Source organism: Zingiber officinale, chromosome 3B (genome assembly GCF_018446385.1).
Source record: "Zingiber officinale cultivar Zhangliang chromosome 3B, Zo_v1.1, whole genome shotgun sequence".
In the NCBI taxonomy this organism is placed as follows: domain Eukaryota; kingdom Viridiplantae; phylum Streptophyta; class Magnoliopsida; order Zingiberales; family Zingiberaceae; genus Zingiber; species Zingiber officinale.
The window spans coordinates 12,797,954-12,821,461 of NC_055991.1; the positions used below are offsets into that span (position 1 = coordinate 12,797,954).

The window sequence follows — 23,508 nt, forward strand, 5'->3', positions numbered from 1 at the left end:
TTTGCATCTTCTTACGTCTACAGGCTCTGCTCCCTTCACCCACGGTGCTCTACTTCTTTTTATTGCTTTCTATTGCCATGGGCTCTACACCCCTATATTGCTATGGGCTTCGCTCCCTTTGATGGTCAGAGCTCAGACTATTTCTCTCCCCGACTTCATGGATATTTGGGAGTCGAGAGATCTCTCCCCGACTTCATGGACATTTGGGAGTCGAGAGATCGGGTCAGATCCTCAGCCGGTCGACACTACTCCATGATCAAGTATGATAAAGGCTCTCCTCCCTCATATTGCTACGGGCTCTGCTTCTATGGGCTTAATCTCCCTCGTTCGGGGTCAAGCGGTCTTCACTGGTCTCAGACTAGCCTATCGGATCCCTTATCTCTCCCGTTCGGGGTCGAGCAGTCTTCACTAGTCTCGGACCAGCTTATCTGATCTCTTATCTCCCCCGTTCGGAGTTGAGCTGTCGCCACTGACCTCAGATCGGAGTATCACCACCGATCTCATATCAGAGTATCGCTAACGATCTCTCGGTCGAGTTTCCAGACCAATTCTCGGTCGAGCTTCCCAATCAAGTCCTGGTCAGACCTCCAGATCAATTCCTGGTCAGACTTCCAGATCAACTCCTGGTCAGATCTCCAAATCAAATCCTGGTCAGACCTTCAGATCAACTCCTGGTCAGACTTCCAGATCAAATCATGGTCAGATCTACAGATCAATTCCTGGTCAGGTCTCCAGGTCAAGTCTTGGTTAAACCTCCAGATCAAGTCCTGGCCAGACCTCCAGATCTATTCCTAGTCAAGTCTCCAGGTCAAATCCTAGTCAGGCCTCCGGATTTCTTCCTGGTCAGGCCTCCAGATTACTTCTCGGCCACGCCTCCAAACTCTCATCTCAGCGTAAGTTATAAATGAGCATGCTCTAACGCCTCCAGACTCTTGCCCCAGTGCGAGTTATAAGTGAGCATGCTCTCACGCCTCTAGATTCTCGCCCTAGTCAGCATGCTTTCACGCCTTCAAACTCTCGCCCTAACACGAGTTATAAGTGAGCATGCTCTCATGCCTCCAGACTCTCGCCCTAGCGTGAGTTATAAGTGAGCATGCTCTCACGCTTCCTGACTCTCGCCTCAGTGCGAGTTATAAGTGAGCATGCTCTCACGCTTCCAGACTCTCGCACCAGTGTGAGTTATAAGCGAGCATACTCTCACGCCTCCAGACTCTCTCCCCGGTGCGAGTTATAAGAGAGTATGCTCTCGCGACCAATGGCCTCCCGGTCAGGCTCTCACACTCAACTACTAGTCGGTCGAGTTACTCCCTAGTCAGGGGCTTGCCTCACTCGCCGCTCTGCCCGACACTCATCACACTTGCTTCACTCGCCCTCTACCTGGCTCTTACCATTCGCGTTTTTGCTCACCACTATTGCTCAGTCGACACTCACTGCTTACTCGCCGCTCTGCCCGACACTCATCGTTCGCGACTTACTCGTCGCTTTGCCCGACACCCACCATTCACATCTCAATCACCGCTATGCCTGACACTCACTACTCTTGCCCGTTCGTGCTCCATCCACAGGCTCTAATCACGTTCACGCCCGGTCCACAGGCTTTGCTCTCGATCGCTTTCAGTCTCTTGGGATCCATGCCCGACTCGGCTCACAAAGCCTTTGCTCCCGTTCATGCTTGATCCACGGACTCTGCTCCCATTCTCATTTAGTCTCAGGTTCCGTGTCTATCTAGCGCACAGTCTTCGCGCCCACTTGGCATTCTTTCAATCACCCGATTGGCCTTCTATTAGTCGATCGATCAGTATCTCTTGGCTATCTGCTCGGTTGTTCGCTTTTTATCGATCGACATTTTTCTCGGTCGCGCTTATGGCTTTGCACGTCCATCATTCTCTCTATTGTCTGGTCACGATTTACTGTCACTCGGTAGGCATTTTTATCAGTCGCGCTCATGGCTTTGTTGGTCCCTCATTCTCTCTATGGCCCGGTCGCGATTTATTGTCGCTTGGTCGGTATTTTCTCGATCATGCACCCGACATCGCTCGCCCGTTCTCATTTCGTTCGAACGACATTATCTCTGTTTCTCGATCGATATTTTCTCGGTCACGCGCTCGACACCGCTCGCCCATTGTCTTTCGACCCGCTTAGCATTTTTCGATTGCAGGTTAGTATTTTTCAATTGTCAGGTCGGCATCATTCGATCGCCCGGTTGCGACTTACTGTCGCTCGGTTAAAATTTTCTCGACCGCGCGTTTGATACCGCTTGCCCATCATCTTTCGACTCGCTCAGTATTTTTTGATCCAGGTTAGCATTTTTCGATTGCCAAGTCAGCATCTTTCGATTGCCAGGTCAACATTTTTCGATTGTTAGGTCGACATTATTCGATTGTCCTGTCGTGATTTATCGTCGCTCGGTCGGCATTTTTTTGATCGTGCCCTTGGAACCCCTCACTTGTCGTCGTTCCACCAGCTCAGGTTTCTCCCTATTGCCCAACCGCCATTATTCTATTGCCCGGTCGTGATTTATTATCGCTTGGTCAGCATTTTTCTCGGTCGTGGTTTTCTATCGCTCGGTCTCCTGCTCGGCTTTCGATCCCCTGTTCAGCTCGGCATCGCCACAGCTGCTCATTCGACGTTATATGATAGGCCCTCGATATGACTCTGCATTCAGTAGCGATTCTGTTTTTCATTTGACTGGGTCTAGTCAGTCAGACATGCGCCTCCTTCGACTAGACTTGAGGGAGAGACTTCTGATGTGGATATAAGTTAAGGGCAGAGAAGAAATTAAGAAGAGGGGGGAGGCATTATGGTCAATTGCTAACTAGGGCTTTTGAGGGGAGCACTGTACGCACAACAGGGGGGCTTGGTTTTTTCTCTGCCGCCAAGAGGAATGGGAGGGGGGCAGCTTCCTCTCTGGCCGCCACCCTCGAGCGACGACTATCGGCGACGACCACCTCCTTCCTCTTCCTTCTCCTCCTTGTGACGCCAGCCACAACCTTCCTTATCCTTCTCCTCCTTGCGACGCCGGCCACAACCTTTCTCTTCCTCTTTCTCCTTGCGACGCTGACCACAATCTTCCTCTTCCTCTTTCGCCTCGTGACGCTGGCCACAGCCTTCCTCTTCCTCTTTCGCCTCGCGGCGCCAGCCACAACCTCCCTCTCCCTTCCACGCTCCTCTCCTCGCTGATATCGGCCACTCCCGTCCCCTGCTCTCCCTCTCCTCCAACCGACAAGCACTCCGGTCGCCACCTCCTCCCTTCTTCACTCTGACCACCAACGCCTCCCGGGAGCCGCTTCCCCTCATGTCGCTTCCCGTTGCCATCTCTTCCTCCCCCCTTCACCGGCAATCTCCACGCACAACAACCCCTTCGTCGGCCACCTCCACTTGCCGCAGCCTTCCTGGCCGACAGCCACCACATGTCGGCAGTCCATGTGTCAATAGTCCATGTGCCGACTTCGCCTCGGTTCCGATTATGTCGTTGTTGTATGCTGACCCCCGTGCCGATCCAGTTGTGTGTCGTATCCCAAGCTACAACCATAGTGCACATCACTACTATGTTTTGGCCTTCAAGCTGTGGTTGAATCTCGATCTGTGTGTCATCATCATTGTGTCTCGGCCTGCAAGCTGCGGTTGTATTTCGAATTGTGTGCTTTGTGTCTAGCCTTCGGGTTGTTGTTATAGTCCGGTCTGCGTGCCGAGATCCTATTCCTTCCCACGTGTCGTTGTCACATCCCGGCCTGTGTGCCGATATCCTATCTTGATTTGTGTGCTAGTGTCCTATCTCGGTTTGCGTGGTGATGTCATATCCCGACATGCGTGCCGATGTCATAGCCCAATCTGTGTATCGTCTTCCAGCTGGATTCAGGTCGTGCTCGGTTAGGCGCCGTCAGATCCAGCTCTTCATCTGACTTGGAGTCATCTGCTCTTCCGGGTCACAACCACTCGAGCAGCATCCCATCCAAGGGCGCCCCCCTGGGCTAGGGTATGTTCTCTGTACTCACTCTACATTCATGTCATTATTATGCGTCTTGATTTGTACTTATATACTCGTTGGATCTACCTCGAGCCTCGAGATACCAGGGACCGGGCAACCCGATCGCTGGCTGCAGGTAGCGTTGACCAGAGAACTTCTGATGACTTGGTCAACATAAAAGTCATCTCAGCATATCCCCTTCCAGGACATCATAATTCGGTCAATATTTTATCCATCTCATCTGACGATTCCTCTAACTCAGTTTCCGAATAAGATCATAAAAGACTCGAGAAAGAACTTATTGTACAACTTCATTTAATGCTCTTTGAGGCTGAAAACTAACACTTCAAAGTATTTCGATGCAAGAAAGATGAAGCTAGCTTTTGGGATGAAAATTCTTCAAAAGTATTTCAAAGCAAGAAATTATTAAGCAATACTTGATACGTCAAATCTATAGCACATGATATCCATAGCACACTGCGCTATAGGGTTTGACTCATGTACATCTGAATTTTATGGGAAGCATCATGGAACTTTGGGTGAAATAGCTGAAGGACATTTCCTAAAGTGTTCCACAATACGTAGTCCCCAGAGGAAGCCTGTCCAATAATATACTCTCATCAATTTTAAGAATAAATTGAGATAGGCAGCTGTTGGAGAAAAGTTGAAGCTGTCCTAGCACAGCAGCCTTTATATGGATAGGTTAGACACCCAGCAAAATATATTATATCAATTAAAAATTGACCCTCGAACATATTAGAACAATCATTCGTGCAGGTATCAACTTCATCAATCCTAGGGCAGGATAGGCAGCTGTTGTCACATAAAATGGAATCATTAACTGCGAGATTGTAATCTCTCTAACTTAACAACTAAAACGAGGTCTTCAGTTTGACTACATCAACAGAACAGAGTTTCATCTGCAGACAGTTGTACCTAGTTTCATTATTTATCAAAGTACTAGTAGTGATCCAACCAACAATGTGACTTCAATATATATAGAACCAAAGACAGGAAATTGAAGTAGCAAATAAAGAATAGACTTAAATATCCTGGCCAAGGATTTTTCAAAACAAAAGCCCTGGATATCGTGAAGAAGCATAAACGTGTGACAATTATGATCAGCAGACTTGTACTTGCAGTTGTTCACTTATATTCCCTATGCAGATATCGATTAGAATTTCATATGTAAAACATTTCACAAATGCAAGAGAATCTAAATTTCCCTAAACTAGGAAAAAAAATACAACAATGGAAAATTTAGGGTACACAATAGAAGAATAAGTACATTAGTAAACAAGTGTGGAGAACTACAATTCGCTGCCTAAATATTTCTGTTAAACAGAATAATTAAGAGTGAAAAAGAAAACAAGTCATAAAGATTAGAATTTCTATGAATTTTATTTTTTTAAAATTAAAATATAAAATTTATATTATTTTATAAAGTTTATGTTGATTATAATAATACAATTCATTCTAAGAACCTGCCTAAATTTTTCACATAGATCCACCAAGTAATTTTCACATCCACTTTTTATTATTTTGAATTCAGTTGACAAACATCATTCAATCATGACATTAGTGTATTCCACAAGTCTATAATCTGTTTCATTATATATGACATGACAGCTTCAACAGATCTACATGATGTGTTGATATGCTCTAGCAGACTTCATGCTGAATCCTCTTATGAGTTATGATCATGGAATTAGAAGTATCTTGCCAATATGAGCACTGCTCTCCATCATCCTGTGAGCATCAGCAGCTTCAGACAGTGGAAAGGTCTCGTATACAATAGGCTTCACCTTGCCTGCTGCAATGGCTGGCCAGACGTGCTTCTCAACCTCAGCGACTATCTTGGCTTTATTTTCGAGGCTTCTATTTCGTAGACCAGCAGCTGTTAAAACAAACCAAAAAAAAAAAAAATCAGCAAGAACAGTCCACATGTCAGATAACTAAGCACATAGCCAATGTTTCCCATAAGTTAGTAACATTTAGCAAAAATAAAGCAGTAAGATTATGAGGTTCCTGAAAAGATGACGTTGTCTGGCAAAGGAACCATCTGGTTGAAGAAGATACAAATGATTTTAAGAACATAGAAGACAAAAAAAATAGCACAAAATAGTTGAGGCTACTACTTGGATCGCCTCCAACAGAAAATATCACTAGTCAAACATAGACCTATTACATATATGAACACTGAAGACTTGCAACTGGCCAACATATTAACTTCCAACAAGATTGGGGATCTATGAATGGCATTAGAAGGTTGAACAAATTTAACAAATTATTCCTTCGCTGTAGATATACTTTCTATACGCTTTTGTGAAAATTTACTGACAACAAGGGCAACTAGGGGCAAATTCCTCTAATACTTGGAATATTTGCATGTTCCCTCTATCTTGGATACGGACATTCCGAGTGGACACTCAGCAACTCCATTGATCACGTGTACAGTTATTCAAAATAGTTGTGTTAGACACTTAGGTCTACATTTGTGTAGTGTAAAATACTCATTCGAGTCCGCATAGACAAGTTATATGTTTGCGAGTTTCAAAACTTTCTAAGAGTCAAGTAGAATAAGAGAATGAACTCAAAATGGCAGAGGATACCTTGAATGGTAAGGCGCTTTGCCAATAGACAAGACAGATTTACTTGTGTCACTGCTCCTCCCATGAAACCAATGATAAAAAGTCTACCATCAATGGCCAAGCTCTCAAGATTTTTCTGCAAGTACGGACCACCAACATTATCCAATATAACGTCTACACCTGCATAACAGATTTTACTGGGTTTTGATAGCTGCATTGCAACGCAAGCTTTGTGTAGTATCAATGGCATACCGTTTCCTCCAGTTTCTTCCATCACCCTTGCAACAAAATCTTCTGATTTGTAATTGATGCAAACATCAGCACCAAGATTTTTGCAAGCAGCCAATTTTTCTTCAGTACCTATAATCCATATGAAGGAAATGAAATATTTTCTTAAATTTCAGAAAATAGACAAACCTCTAGACTAAATCCAGTAACCCCATCACTAGGATCAAAGCTTATTCCTTGATATTTCTACGAAATCACCCATTATTGCTCTTAACAAGTCCCCAAGTGGCTTAATTGATCATAATTGTGCTTCATCTTTATTTCATTATCTAACTTATCAAAACTGATTAATAATTACATGAAATACTATAAAGATTTTTGTGCCACGTATGTATTGTCAAAGGCGATTAATACATACATGCCAGGATGTTTCTTCATGGCTGCCATATGTGTGTATGTGTCAGCATTTCATGCTACAATATGATTTTCTTCATTCAAGGTAAATTTTTTCTGTACACTAGCGTACCTGCCGTGGCAAATACTCTAATTCCAAGGTGTTTAGCAATCTGAATAGCAAATGTACCAATTCCACTAGATCCGCCATGAATCTGGAAGTTCAATTACATATGATGAGTAATAGTGAAATAGAAAGATAAACTATCAGTGTAAGCTTATATGTTTATCCTAGTTCATGAGAGTTTGCAGTTCTTTTCATAGTATCTTTTACAAAGACAAAAATGAATAACAACCAGACAAGAACACAGATTTAGTATCTTTTCATAGTTCATAGGTATCAACTATCATTAAGTCTTTGAGTGTAGTTCCAAACAAAGGCCACACAAATCTACTAATCTTTGTAAAACTAAAAAAACTTTTATATTATCTAACTCATTACATTTGGAAAAAAAAAATCTCAGCTGAGTTTGATTTTGGGTCAAATCAAGGTGATTTTATTTTGGGACAAATAGAATTACACTTGAGTTGAACCTTAAGACCCCAAATTTAAGTAGGCCAAACCAGAAATTTGATTGGATGCCAAAAACGAACATACTTAAGTCTGGTCCTAGAAGGATGCATTAGAGAAAATCCACCAATTACAAACTAGTATTAGCTGATTTGGCCAAAGTTAAAGACAATACTTAGTGCATTAGTGCCCTTAAATTTTCAATTGTTTAATTCTCAAGACATTCTTGTTAGTAGAAGTCAGTATTCTTCTCTTCTCAATATATTTCTCACTAATCTAATCAGCAACTGAGGATAGCACCATAAGACATAACATCTAAACTACACCAAATATCGAGAATCCTACATAGCAACATATGCCAACATATTACCTATTTCCTAAATAATGATCTAACCATCTGTCAATCAAATGCATTTCTTCCAATCAGCTTAAAGCAAACAACAAACAACTAAGATTTCATATTTCGTATTGAACCTTCAAGGGCACACAAAAGGCTACATATGTAAAACAATACAACAAAGAATTGAGAGAGATTTACTAATAAGGTCTCCCCTGATGACAATCGGCTCATCATGAATACAGTTGACCAAACAGTGCATGCAACTTCCGGAAAACTAGCAGCATCTCGCACAGACACTCCTTCTGGGATGGGAAGTAGCTGCCCATCCGGTACCACTACCTTCTCTGCATATCCTCCTCCACTTAGAAGGGCACATACCTGCAGAGGACGGAACGAACTAGTCATATGTCATCCACAATTAATGCAGAACCAAATTTTGATTCCAAAACTTTAAAAAAAAAATAAAGAATGATTAAACACATTATATTAAAATTTTAATCCCAAAACTGAGAATAAGACAATGTAATGGCTATAGACACCGAAAGCACCCAAATTATGATTCAAAATCAAGGTAGAGATCTACAGGAGACAAATAGCACAGGGCTTGTTACGCCAGAAACGCAAGCTTAGCCAGAAACGCAAACTTAGCCAGAAACTGAAAATTGACTACTGACCTAGCTTATTAAATGAATTCTTGAAAGAAAATTCAATCAAACAAATGAAGACCAACAGAGCCAGCAATCCAACAGGGAGGGTCAACATACCTGATCACCAACCTTCCAGCGCGTAACGGATTTTCCTACTGCGATGATCTTACCAGAGCATTCGAGGCCTGGGTAAGGGCTTGCGCCCTTGGGCGGCGGGTACAAGCCCTTCCTCTGGATTGTATCGGCGCGGTTGAGGGCGGAGGCTTCCGCCTGGATGAGGACCTCGTTGTCACCAACCGCCGGGTCTTCCACCTCCTGAACCTGAAGAACCTCGGGGCCGCCGGGGTTCTTGATCACCACGGCCTTCATCTCGATCTCGCAGCAAAGAGTGACGCTGTTTGACGAGACAAAGTGGCAAAATTGCTAGTCGAACTGCAGAATTAGAGTCTTGCACGAGTCTACCGCCGTCGGATTAAAAGATTATAAAGAATTTGTTTTAAAACATGACATTTTAATAAATTAGGTTTTAGGGTTTCACAATTTTGACATTTTATAATCCACGCATCCGACTTTTATTCCGATTAGTCCGAGAAGGGAACGGTTAGGCCCTAACAAGTGACTTTTACTCCGATGAGTCGGAGAAGGGGACGGTTAGGCCCTAACAAGTTTCAAGCAAATTTAACCTAATATTCATCTAGATATCTAACTCGTTTGAACCATCATAAATCAAAGAATATAACAAACGACCTAATAGTACGAGTGACCCAGTGTAAAAATTAAATACTCGTTGTCTGAGGGAGTATTTGGTTGATGGATTTAAGAAAGAGAGAATGAAATGATAATAAAAGATAGTATTTGGATGGGAATAAATCAAACTCATATAACTAGTTGGATTTCATTTCATTCTCATTCCTATTTCATTTTACTATCAAACTCATACACATAATCATTCTCATCATTTAACCAAACGTCACCTAAATATGTGAGTACCCTACCACTTAAAACATCCACACCCACTTCCACTTCCGGGTCCAGCTCGAGACATAAGCTTTTAAGATCTATGTCGAGGCCAATTTTATTAAAGTCCATTGATTAAATAATTAAATAAAGACATTAGCAAAAGTTAATTGGGGTTATTAATATTAATTAATTAGAGCATACACGTTAATAAATATCATTCTAACTTATTAATTACATCTTATCAATTAATTAACTTCCTATTTATACTTATATTTATCCTGATTTACTCGAAATTGCGATTAGCCAATATTTTATTCTATTTAATATTATTTTCTCATAATTACAATTAGCCCAGATTTTATCTATTTAATTATATACATTATAAAACCTCATAAACTATTTCCTTCTCAATATCTCTCAAAAATCCTAGTCTTTCTTTTATTAGTATTTCGTCCCCTTTTCTTTTCTCATCAGCAATTCTGTATATTTATGCTCTCTCACCGGTGATACTCTAAGAAAACATCCTTCTCCTCCCTCGCCGATAATATTTCTTTCTCGTTCTTTCTTTCTCTTCCTCGATAATAACATGAATCAGAGATTTTTTATCCGTACAACGCAAAGTAAAATGCGTGATAGTTTTGATATGTTCAACCAAGTTAAATTAGGTCATGTTTATGTTTGATGTCTTATGTCTAAGTGTGCAGAATTAGGAGCACAAGAATTTGAGCTGAAGACGTAATGGACGAGAAGAATGGTGCACGAAGCGAGTCGATGGGCTCAGTACATTCGAGGGACGAGAAGTTATAGAAGAGTATATCGGTGGATGAGACGTACTCGACGTTCGAGAGATGAAAAGCCAGGAGGAAGTCTGCTCAAGGAGATGGTCAAAGTTGAATTCGAGTGAGTTCAACTCTAGTTAATCGGAGCATCACCTACGCGAAAAATATCAGCTCAGAGGTTGATCTATTTCATGGAAGGCGCCTCCAAGAGGCTTGGAGGGGCCCTTGCGCCTTCACAAGAAAGGCTAATATGCTTCTGGAGGGTGCCTCCAATGGTTTAGGAGGCGCCTCGAATGACTGTTGAATCTATTGAAGGCTTGAAGGCACCTTCGAGCTTATTGAAGGTGCCTTCAACCGAGCTCATCCATTAGCAGCGACTGTTGAGTTGAGGATAAAAGTTTGTCCTCTTGGAAGCACCCTGGATCCTCTTGGAGGCACCTTCAAGCAATGGATAGATTTTTTCAGGGGCTATAAAAAGACCCCTAGAGCTAGGAATTAAACAACAACTAAACTACAAGTCTTGTAATTACTTCCTAGTCTCTCTTGTGAGCTGTCAACGTCTGTAATAGGTCACTCCATCTTTAACAAAGGAGTTTTTCTAGTGGAACACTTTCAAAGCTTTTAATCACCTAGGTTGTAACCAAGTAATTCTTTTTCTTCTTTATTTTAGTTGTCCAGTTTATTTTTTGTTTAAATGAATTGTGCTTACTAATCAAAGTCCAAAGAATAAGCAAGGGATAATCTTATTTCTACATGCAATTCGCCTCCTCTTGCCAACCACACCAGGATCAACAAGTGACATCAGAGCAAGAACGTTTCAGAAGAACTAACCATCAAACGAAGCAAACAAACGATGGTCGTACCAAGTATCTACTTGTCGAAATTTAAGGGGGAGTTCACCCTATGGAAAAAGTAAATGGGTATTTTTTTAAACTAACTTTAAGATTTTATTAATAATTAAATACGATTTTGTAGTTCCAAAAGATCAAAAAGGCAAAGAAAAAGAAGAGTATATTTGGACACAGGAGCAAAAGGACTTTATGACAAATGGACGAACCGAATTCCATCTACTAAGTATGTTGCCACTTCAAGAAGTCACCAGGATCAACACATACGAATCAACAAAGGAACTTTGGGTAAGTTCCTGGAGCTATACGAAGGAACATCCGAAGCAAAGCTCGCGAGACGGCACCTGCTCCGGGACCAATTGACGAACCTCTGGCTAAAAGGAGAGTCAATAGCATAACTTCATACCAAACTGAAGGAGGTAATCACCGGACTCACAAATCTAGAAAAAAAAATATAACAAATTGAGATTCACTAAAGTACGCTTTGACTGCTTTCCCTAGAACATAAGAATGGATGCCCATAGTTGACTCTTACTACATTTCTAAGGATGTAGAGGTAAGTTCATTAGAAAGTTTATTTTCGACTTTAGAACTTCACGAATCTAGATATTTTGAATTAAAGAAGAAGCCAACTCAAACAATTTCCCTGAAAGCAAGAACGGACGATCCAAACTCCAAAGCATCAATCAACAAAGACGAGGCAACCTTAATGTAAGAAATTTTAATAAATTTTTTAAAGCTCATAAATTTAATAAGTTGCAGGAAAAAAAACACCTTCGAAGCAAAAGGACAGCTACCAAGAAGAAGGGCATATCAAGAACGGCTACCCTAAATTAAAGAAGAAGGAGAAAGATAATGGAAAAAGACCAACAAAATTGAAGTACAAGAACCTCAAGGTAACATGGGATGAATTGTTGTCATCAAAATCAGAGTTAGAAGAGTACGCTGGATTAGCCCTAATGCTAGACCACTAGAGGAACGACGAAAGTTCCTCAAAAAATGAGCATCGACGAAGGGTTGGGGGAGGATCTGTAAAAGAAAGCAGTAATAAAGACGAAGCATCAGACAATGAGGTAAGTGAGGTACGAGTCTTACTTCCTAAATAATCTTTTAAATTTATTAAAATACTTTCCAAAAACATGCTAAAATTAGAAAATGAAAATGCTAAGCTAAAATTAAACTTAGCAAATTCATATCCTTTATAATGTATGATAAGTTAAAAATAGAAAATGAAAAACTAAAAGTACAAATGAAGAAACTGGAAAATAACTATGCATGTTTAAATATTTTTCAAAAATCAAGGTTTAGAAACTATGGTAGAATTAACTATTACATTAGAAATAATGAGGGACAAATAAAGAAAATTCCTAGGAATTATGTACCACCAAAATTTCTAGTAAATCTAGTAGGTATGAATCTATATTGGGTTTAGAAATCCTTTCTAGATTGAATTCCCAATTTTTTATTAGGATAGAAATTGTTTGACTTGGAAAATTTTTTAATCTTCTCTTTGAAATTTTTGTTCAAAATTCCTAGACTAATAGAGCACTAATGTTTCTGTTGACAAAAATTTTATTCATAATTTTTTGATAAATAATAAATTTTTTATGAATTATTTTCTAAAAAATTAATTTTAAATATTAAAATTTAAGAAAACATATTCAGAAAAATAAATAGAATTTTTAGAGTTGAAAATATATGTTTAAAAATTTATTTTCAAAAATTAAGTCATTCTACTGAAATAAATCATTTCTATTAGATTAAATAATATCTTTTTTGAAAATTTTTCTACTAATCTAGCTTATTCTTTTTAAATTTGATAAAAAATTTTAAGATTTTTCGAAATCAAAAAGTAAAATTTAAATTATTTTTATCAAAAAATAAGATTAATTAGTAAAAATAGAATATTTTTAAAAATTATTTCTGAAAAATATCAGCCTACTAGTATTCTTGTTATTTACCCCTATAAAAATTTTCAAAAATTTCTAACTATTTATTTTACCTTTCCTTATTTTTTTTTATATGATCAAAGGGAGAGAAATGGACATACTTTAAGAGAGAGATGCAAAATAATTGAAAATTTATTCCTATAAAAATAATTAGTGTCATTGAAATTTCTTCACTTATTTATTATATTGATTTTTGTTTTAACTCTAACTTTAATTCGGGTTGATGCACATCAAAAAGGGAAAGATTATAAGTATCTTGTGGTAGTTTTGATGTGATCAACTAAGCTAAGCTAAGTCATGTTAGCACAAGAAATCGAGTCGAAGACGCAACGGACGAGAAAGATGGTGCAGGAAGCAAGTCAACGAGCTCAGTACATTTGAAAGACGAGAAGCTGCGGAAGAGTACACCGGTGGACGAGAAGGACGTGTGCGACATTTGAGAGACAAAAAGTCGGGAGGAAGTCTACTCGAGGAGAAGGTCGGAGTTGTTGGTGCAATATCCCTAGGTCAAGGTTGACCTAGTTGACTAAGCTTGAGTTGGCTCAACTTGAGGCTTGATGTTTGGATTTCGATATTTGACAATACATGGAGATTGCAGATGCAATCACTACAAGAAAATTGGGATTCTACAACACTTAAACGACAACGCTTTTTTTAAAAAGCGTTGTCTATTTTTTTTTAACAACGCTTTTAGTCAAAAGCGTTGTCTATTTCATTATTTTCTTATTAATAGACAACGCTTTTCTAAAAACCGTTGTCTATTAGTGATTTTTATGGGTTAAAGACAACGCTTCATTAAAAGTGTTGTCTATTAGTCTTTTTTTTAGTGTACAACGATTTATAAAAAGTGTTGCCTATTGTCAAGTGTCACGCCCCAGAGGAGTCCCTGTCCGAGAAAATTTCGGCAGCATCTCCCCTGTACGGTGGACAATCTGAAAACTTTTCTACATCTCACAAATACCTCAGCCACAGGCGGCTGGAATAATAACAACAAAATAAAACATCACCACGCAGTTATATATAATCTATTCAGCCTCTGGCTGTCACAACCACGCAGTTAAGATAATTAAACAACATAGTAATACTCTGACTCGAAATCCACCCTACTCCACTACACTCGTAAAGCTCAAATCCGACGAACTCACCTCTTCTGCCGTCCAGGCAGGCATGTAGTAGAATAAAAAACCAAATCCAAATCCATCGATATAATAAAATCTATACCATGTCCATAATTAAATAAATCCAGAACATAACAAGTTCAAATAGTCTAGAACAGAAAAGGAAACCAAACGAAAAACCAATCACATCCTCGAGGTCTGCAGGGACCAGCAACTGGAACTCTCTCCTGACAGCATCAACCTGAAAATATCAACAATGGAGGCGGGGTGAGTCCAACACTCAGCAGGTACAGTTGATATGCAAAGTAAAGAAATAACACCTAGCACTAATCATGCGTATAGTCTCCTGATAAAGATAAAGGTAACTACAAACCGAAGAAGACAGGAGAGAATCTGTACTAACCAGGACCCGGTAAAAGGACAAACAGTCCGAAAGGTATAGAAGACCTGTATGCATGTCAATCAAGGTATCCAAGCAATGTGCAGCATATAAGTGCAACAAACACAAACACAAACAATAAATGCATCATGCATATGATGCCAATGTCATGGTCACCCCTGACGCCAGTCAGCCGACTCACAACAACAGTGGGACCGAGTGGGTAGGGCTGTGACAACCGTGCACTCTGCAACACTACTCCTGATGAGTGATCGAGTGGACGGGATGCTGTCGGAGTATACTTCTACCCCAAATCATAAATGGGGGAGCGCAATGCTCTCATCTCCCGGTACACTATGACGGAGAGGAATCTCTAACGTGCTACACGCTGCGTCACACTACCCATGAGCGGATCAACGGAGCACCGGAAGAGTCAAACTGACGTGCTACCACGCTGTGTCCCGCTACCCATGAGCGTCACAACGGAGCACCGAACAGTGATGAAACTGGCAAAGTGCTCGACAATAAAGGAGCAATCAATCACTCAGCATGCAATCATGCGAATGGTGCATGTCACTAAACATGGTAATATACTAAACCAATCTCTGGACATATCATAATGTGCACCAAAGCGAATGAATCATATCAAGGTATCTGATCATATAAGGTATCAAACCTAGGTCCTGACATGGTAAAATATGGTTATATCACTACCCATGAGCATGTGGAATCAGGTACATATCCATACAAGATGTAAACAAACAATCAATCAACAGGTAGCATGTATTGGGCAGTGATTAACCGAAACAAGTAAGAAACACAATTAATGCATCTTGTTAATTTAATTACTAAGCATATCAAAGACAATAAGTCAAAAGTACCCGCCTCCGATAAAATGGTCCAAATCCTGACTCCGAGATACTCGTCTCGCGTCAAAGTCCTGAAATACCAATACACAGATATTTTATTTAGCTAAAATTCAAATGAATTGCTAAATAAAATTCTCAACACAATTTAGGGCAAAACCCTGAGTCATAATCATCAACCTACCTAATTTAACACATATAATTTAGTTACTCAACATATATTAAATAACTAAATCAAACTACTCACTCAATTAGGAAAACCCTAATTATTGATCAACCTTAACTGATAATCAATTAACTTATCCGCATCAAGACCTAAATCAATTATACGCGCAACAACGCATTACCTCAATCCACGCTCACCCAAATTCGTATTCTTCGTCGCTAATTTGTCGATGGAACACCTGTTTCTGGAACCGTGGTCGTAACTAGAGTGAGCCACTGATCTACACATCAAACACCAAAATTTGTAGTCAATACATCGACCTCTATGAATTAAACCCTAACCTTACCTCCACAGTTCTAAACCAACAGCTTACCCTAATGCCAAAGCTCGGTAGAATCCAGGGCAGCAACTCACGCCAATGTGAGGCTCGGCTAGGGCAGAAGAAAGGGTCGGTTCGGCACTGGGGCAAAGTGTGCAGCGGCAGTGGCAAGGAGTGGCGTCGGGCTCGCTATAGCACAGCGACAGCACTAGGGCTCGGGTGCTGGCACAGAGAGTCGGCCGCTGCTAGGGCTCAGATGCCGAAAGGAGAAGAGGAAGAGAGGTGCGGCGTCGGCACCTAGGGCACTCCTCGGAGGAGTCGCCAGCGACACTGCTGCTCGGAGACGGCGGCGTCGGGATCACTCCGTGAGGGCGGCTGTCGGCAGAGGAGAGGAGAATCAGCGTCACTGGAGTCGGGGCAGGGGCTAGGGCACCAGCGATTGAGGTCGGCGTCGGCTTCTGTGGTCGGCGCCGGGTGGCTAGGGCAGGCGGTCGGGCGACGGTGCTAGGGCTGAGAACGCTGTCGTCGTGAGGGGCAGGGAATGAGGAAGAAGAGGAGGAGGAAGAGGAAACCGCCGAGTGGCCGGCGGTTAGGGCTCGGAGGAGTCGGCTGAGAGGGAAATCGGCGTCGGGGGGGAAAACTCGGGTTCGGCGACAAAAGCAAAGGAAAAGAAAATAAAAAAAATAAAAAGAAAATGATATATAAATATAATCTTTTCCTCGCTTAAATCGGGTAGCCTAAACAGGCTTTTCCGGACCCCGTTCTTGTTCCCGTTAACTCGTCCATACGAGCTCCGAAAAATTCCCGAAAAATTTCCAAAAATTCCGAAAATTTCCCTTATTAATATTTGTCATTTTTCCGATATTTTACATCAAGTTCTCATCTAAATCTAGAATAATATGAATCGTTAGATCAAGCAAGGATAGATCAAGCAAGAAGTAGAAAAACCCCTAGGTTTCACTCGCCCACCTATCCTCCGCTAGAATACCTCCCGAACCCTTCTCCCAACTCATCATCTCACGTCTTCTACATCCAACTCCTCCTCTCACGCCTCTCCTTCCAACTCCTCTCCAGTAAACCCCTCTCTGAAGAGAACTGGGAGGAAGAGGACGACAACGAGGTATGTCCACCGCCGTATCTTTTACTTCCACTGTGCGCTTCCCGTTCCTGCTCTATCGGCGACGAAGCCCCTCCTTCTCCCGGCCTCTTTCTTCTGCCCCGACCGATGAGGCCGCCGCCTTGGAGAGAGACGTCGCTGACACCGGTATTAACTGGATCTCATGGCTGTCGTCGCAGAAGTCGGAAGTGTAAGTGAAGATATCTCGTGGATTTCATATTTCGTATGCTCTCACTTCGGATCATGTCGCTGAGGTCTTAATTGATACCATATTCGACTCCTGTTCCTTTCCCCAAACTTCCTTCGATGTTCTCGCCCGCTACCAGTGCCCCAAAATTTTGTTTCCCTTTAAAAAAGATTTTATTTTTTCTCTTTTTTTTTGCCTTATCTTTAGACTATTTGAATTTCTCTCAGAATTGTTTTTCTGATAGATCAGCGCGGCGAAGTTTCGTTTTTGTTGCTATTCCCGAGCTACTCGCCTGTCATTGCTGATATTTTTGTTTGCTTTTGGTACTATATATTGCCAGTAGCATACTATGTGGAGGCTCTGGACTCTGAACTTCATGTCATTCTCTTCTCTATGTTATTCATATGTATCTTATCGGTTGTGATATGTGTACCCTTTTTTCTCTCTCTCTTATCCTTTCAAATTGATAGAATTAACTTTGAGTTTGTGAATGTCTCACAAGTATTTCTTTGAACTCCAATTCCTGCCGTTAAGAATGCTTTGTTGTAGCTTTCACATGTCCTTGGGTAAATATTTGATCTTTATTTGGTAATCTGAATTTCTGAATTTCAACCTTATTTCTTTTGTTAACAAAAGATATTAGATATTTGGTAATCTTCAGAATCAGTATAGTGATCATAAATTTCCTTTACAGTGCATTTCCACAGCTTGCCAACTTCATTTAGAGAGAGTTTCTTCAAGTGAAGAGTCGTTCATCATCGTCGTGTCAAAGTGTGCAGCCACCGGCAGAGTTTTGTTTGAATGCTTGTATTGAACTTAATTCCCTATGTTTGAATTGCACTCATCTTGCTTTATTTGTTTCATGCATAGTAGGTGTTCGGTGAAATATCTCTTTAGTTTAATTCCATGTAATGCTTGTTAGTTTAGTGATTTATGTTTCTATGATGTTTGTTCTTTATTTGAATGCAATTAGTTTAGGTTTTGTTACATGCTCTAGTTTTTGTTTCACTAGATGTTTACTTGATGTGTTTTTACTTTCCATGCTCTAGGTTAGATTAGATCAAAAATCCACACTACGAACAAGTGAGTTTCCTACTTTCCCTTGCAAATTGTTGACATGCATATATAATTTGTCATTGGATGATTATCATTGCATCATTGCAGGAGTTAGTTTTGGGTGACAAAACTGTGACTGAGTCTGTATCTCAACATTATGAATCTATAAATAACTACATAGAATACATACTAATTATCCTAGTCAGATCTTGCATTACCATTTTTGACTGAAGCAGCTTGTTGTTTGATGATCTGCCGGAACTTGAGATTTTGAGTGCTCAGTTAAAATAATTTTTGAAACTCCGTACTAATGTCCTGTGGAATTTGTAGGAGCGATATGTGGCAATGGCAACAAGAAGAAGAATGTTGCCCGCCAACATATTCCCAATTTGGTTTGTTTTCTACAACTAATTCTTCTTCTTCTTTTTTCCAAGGGAATTTACGTTTTAGTACCTATTTCTCAAATTCACAACTTTACCTCTATGGGATGATACGATGGGAAATCAAACTCCACTTCGAGGATTTGGTGATTTCGACTTAGACGAATTGGATTTTGGAGGTGTGTTTGTCAACTTTGCCTTCTCTTCTGACTGTTTCAAGTCCTTCTAAATCTCAAGTGAGATAAATGGTAGCAGATGAGGTCGAGAAGGGTGTGGAGGAAGCAAACGAGGCATCAAGAGTGAAAAGGCATCGTGTTCTAAATTTTTTTCTGATGATGATGGTGCCACAGCCGTCAATGAGCATTTGTCCTCTGAAGTAGTTTGTTCCAAGACTGTTTCTTCATATAGATAAATTAGATTCATCTTAATACTTTATTCAAATTAGGCTAAAGCATCCACTTGGTGCGTTTGATTTTTTTACTTTAGGTTCAGGAGGACTCGACATCAGCAAAAATATGCACACAAAATTTACAGTCGAATCTCACGTGTTCGGGTTTTAATTTTCTTACCTTGGAAAGAATTTTTCTAGCAGTAGATGTGGATTTCCAGCTATTCTAATCAAAGAATTTGTGATAGATGATAGATTTCTTTTCAGTAATGAAGTCTTGGATCCATCCTCAGATGAATGGATGGAGAACTATTTCAATGATAGTGAGATGTATTGCAACTCTAAATACACATCTTTTCCTTTCCATGCTTCATGGTTGAATTTACATAGTTGTTATATTCTGTTGATAATCTGGTGTTGAAGTGATGTGATTAGATGCTCAGTCAGTAACCTATTTCTTGTGTTTTAAGTGTACCAATGGGATGGACTTGTTTAGTATATATTGTAAGTTTAAGGACTCAATTGAAACAAAACATATAGCAACCTGCTTGAGTTTTAGATGATAAGTGAAGGGCCATCCTTTCTTTGCACTCTAGAATCAAAGCCATATTTTATATGTATAGTTTAGTACACCGGAAAACTACATTTGCTATTGAAAAATTTCAAGTCAAATTGTGTTTGATAAAGCTACAAGTTCTACAAACCAAAGAAATCAGAACATATGCTGATTTCGACTTTAGTTCATGTGTAAGAACTCAAATGAAATATATGCTGTTCTTTTTGCACTGCATCTCTAATTATGTATTTAGGTCTCACAGTGGTTTCCCTAGCATATCCAATTATGCTATTCTTTTTGTTATATTTCCATGGCGGAAACAAAGTAGCACATGCATTTTTCGTTTGCTCTATTCCCCGTTATTTTATGCTTAATTCTTTTTCTCTTAAAAGTTATTATATGGTGTGAATTGTGGCATTTAGTTTCAGCTATTACCACCAAAAAATTCTTTTGCATAATACTGATCGTATTGTTTTCTGTGACAGATACACAGTGGTAGGTATTTTGTCCCAGTCTCAAGCCGTCAATCCATTTTGATCAATATATCTAGTAGAAGTAAGCATGCAGATCGTTGTCTTCGAGGCCGGCTAGCTATTTTGTGCTTTTTTTGTTGTTTTAAATTTGAATGTCACTAACTACTTTGAAATAGAAATATTTAGTCTTTGTGTATAGTTGAATTCTCCTGTAAATACTAATACTTTGTAATTGAATTCTATTGTTTGGTACGAATTTGAAATCATTAGCTGAGCTAATTAATGCTATTTTATATGTCAAATTCGAATCTGGATATGGTAAAAGAAAATTAATAGTTTTATAAATATAAAAAAATGATTTTGTAAATAGATTTTTTTAATTTTTTTTTAAAAAGACAACGCTTTTAAAGCGTTGCAAAAGTGTTGTCTTTGCCAAAAACAACAACGCTTTTAAAGCGTTGCAATAATGATGTTTTTACAAAAAAATACACAACGCTTTTAAAGCGTTGCAAAAGCGTTGTCTTTGCTACAAACGACAACGCTTTAAAAGCGTTGTCGTTGAGTAGACTTTTAACAACAGTGCCTTTAACAACGCTTTTTCAGGCACAAAGACAACGTTTTAAAAGCGTTGTCTATTAGCTTTTTTCTTGTAGTGAATCATCTGTTTGGGAAAATTGTTGATACAATTCCCCTTTGGTCAAAGTTGACTAGTTAGATGTGAAGAAGAGTTAAGTAGGTCAAATGGTTGAACGGATACTTGACTGGGAAAATCCTAACTGGAGGTTAGGCAGTTGAAAGTCCTGGTGAGTGAAGCCAAGTAGTTGGGAAATCCTGGTGATTGAAGTCAGGTGAAAGACCTAGTGAATGAAGCTAGGCAATCAGAAAATCCCAGTGAGTGAAGCTAGGTGAAAGTCCTGGTGAGTGAAGTCAGGCAGGTGAAAGTCCCGGTGAGTGAATCCGGACAGTAGGAAAATCCCAGTGAGTGAAGCCATGTGAAAACCCTAGTGAGTGAAGATAGGTGAAAGTCCTAGTGAGTGAATCCAGGCAGATGGGGTGTCCTAGTGAGTGAAGCTAGGCAGATGGAAAGACATGGTAAGTGAAGTCATGCATGTGGAAATCCAGATGGGTCAAGGTTGACTGGACACCTGGTATTTAGAAGTTTAAGTAGGTCAAAGGATTGATTGGATACTTGGCACAAGAAAATCCAGATGGGTCAAGGGTGACCAGACATCTGGTGGAAGGAAGTCCAAGTGGGTCATGGAGGACCAGACACTTAACACGAGACGGTAAATCTAAGTGGGTCAAGGAGGACCGCACTTGGTGATCAGGAGTCCAACGAGAAGTTAGCAAAGAGAAAGTCCAGATGGGTCAAAAGTTGACCAAATACTTAGTAGTCGTAAGTCTAATAGGGAGTTGACATGGAACTAGGAAGTTCAGACGTAGTAAACTTCCGAAGGTTATAACTTTTGACTCGGATATCGGAATGAGGTGATCTCGGATGCGAAACGAAGCTCATTTCAAGCTCTACACATTTTTTTGCTTGCCAATTGATTAAACAAACGATTGGGGGGGGGGGGGGTTCAATCAATCAGCTAATCGATTGGTTGACACGATTTTGTGTATAAATTATCTTGATCGATTGGGTAATCGATCAAAACTTCCCCAATCGATTGGTCAATCGATTGGGAGAATTTATCAGCGAACAGTGAGCTTATGAATCGATCAGTTAATCGATTGAAACCTCCAATCGATCAGCCGATCGATTGGGAAGCTGGAAATCATGCGATAGAGGCTGAATCAATCGGGCAATCGATTCAGGCGTTTTCCAAAGAGCACAGAGGGTGCTCTGAATCGATTAGGTGATCGATTCAAAACCTCCCCAATCAATTGAGAGTCATTCAATCGATTGGGATCCGATCGTTGCGTAGGTTATAGTCGTTGGCGAGTGTCTTCTTCGGGTATTTTCTCTCCAGCGACTAAAGTGTGATCTCAACGGCGAGCTTCTCCACACTTTCACAACCAGTTCTTGAAAGCTCTTAGAAACAAGTATAGTTACACTTCCAAGGTTCAAGAGGCAACAACAAACAACAAATAAGCAAGAAGAAAGAGTTTTCATTTGTATCTTTTGTATTTTCTTCTTGCGGGTGTTGTATATTGTTGTGTGAGTTTGTACGAGGCTTCTCCGCCTCCGGCTGCGACCGAGAAGGAGTGTTTTGATTAGTGGAGTGTGTGTCGCGTGTGGGTCCTTGGATTAGTCACCTCTTCTTGAGGTGGATACTAAGTAAATCCCTTGTGTTAGCGTTGAAAGTTTGTTTTTTGTTCATTCCGCTGCACCTCATCACCAAGAAGCAAGCAACGAGACGCGCGACGAGCTATTCACCCCCCTAGCACCAAAACGGCCCTAACAGGGTTCAGTGAGCTCAACTCCGATTAACTGAAGCATCACCTACACAAAGAAGATCAACTCGGAGGCTGATCTGCTTCATGGAAGGTACCTCTAAGAGACTTGGAGGCATCCTCGTGCCTTTGCAAGGAAGACTTATCGGCTTCATGGAGGGCGCCTCCAATGGCTTGGGAGGCACCTCATATGAGCAATGTGAAGGCTCATTGAAAGCGCCTTTAGTCGAGAATAATTGTTAGCAGCGACTATTGAGTTGAGGATAAAAGTTTATCCTCTTGGAGGCACCTCCAAGTAACGAATAGGTTTTTCCAGGGGTTATAAAAAGATTCCTAGAGTTAGGAATTAAACTACAAGTCTTGTAATTACTTCCTAGTCTCTCTTTTTAAGCTGTCAACGTCTGTAAGAGGTTACTTCGCCTTCAACAAAAGAGTTTTCCTAGTGTAGCACTTTCAAAATCCTAGATTAACAACCACTTAGGTTGTAACCAAGTAATTCCTCCCCTCTTCTTTATTTTAGTTATTCAATTTATTTTTTATTTAAATAATTATGTTTACTAATCAAAATCCAAGAAAGGGGTAATCTTATTTCTGTAGACAATTCACCCCCGCTTATCGACCTCACCGAGACCAACAAAATGCTTAATAGATTTTTTTTCAAATTTAAAATTAATAAAATTTTATTTACGTTCACTAATATTTTTTAAAAAATTAAATAATTTAACGGTGTTATTAATAATTAAATAATTTAACAGTGTTATTAATGATAAAAAAATATCTAAATATTAGTGAGAAAACTAAATTTTATATAAAACTAACATTTTACTTTGAAT

At 40.1% G+C, this 23,508-nt stretch overlaps 1 protein-coding gene across 1 annotated transcript; it reads right to left on the minus strand.

Annotated features, from left to right (window-relative positions):
* Nucleotides 1-5,482: 5,482 nt before the first annotated feature.
* On the minus strand, nucleotides 5,483-9,191 carry LOC122055932 (quinone oxidoreductase PIG3-like). Its single transcript, XM_042617626.1, has 6 exons — nucleotides 8,855-9,191; nucleotides 8,289-8,468; nucleotides 7,313-7,394; nucleotides 6,811-6,918; nucleotides 6,580-6,738; nucleotides 5,483-5,864 (listed from the first exon to the last, which is right to left on the minus strand). The coding sequence occupies exons 1-6, from the start codon at nucleotides 9,104-9,106 to the stop codon at nucleotides 5,668-5,670; spliced, it is 978 nt and encodes a 325-aa protein (XP_042473560.1). The 5' UTR covers nucleotides 9,107-9,191; the 3' UTR covers nucleotides 5,483-5,667.
* Between the last annotated feature and the right edge of the window lie 14,317 nt (nucleotides 9,192-23,508).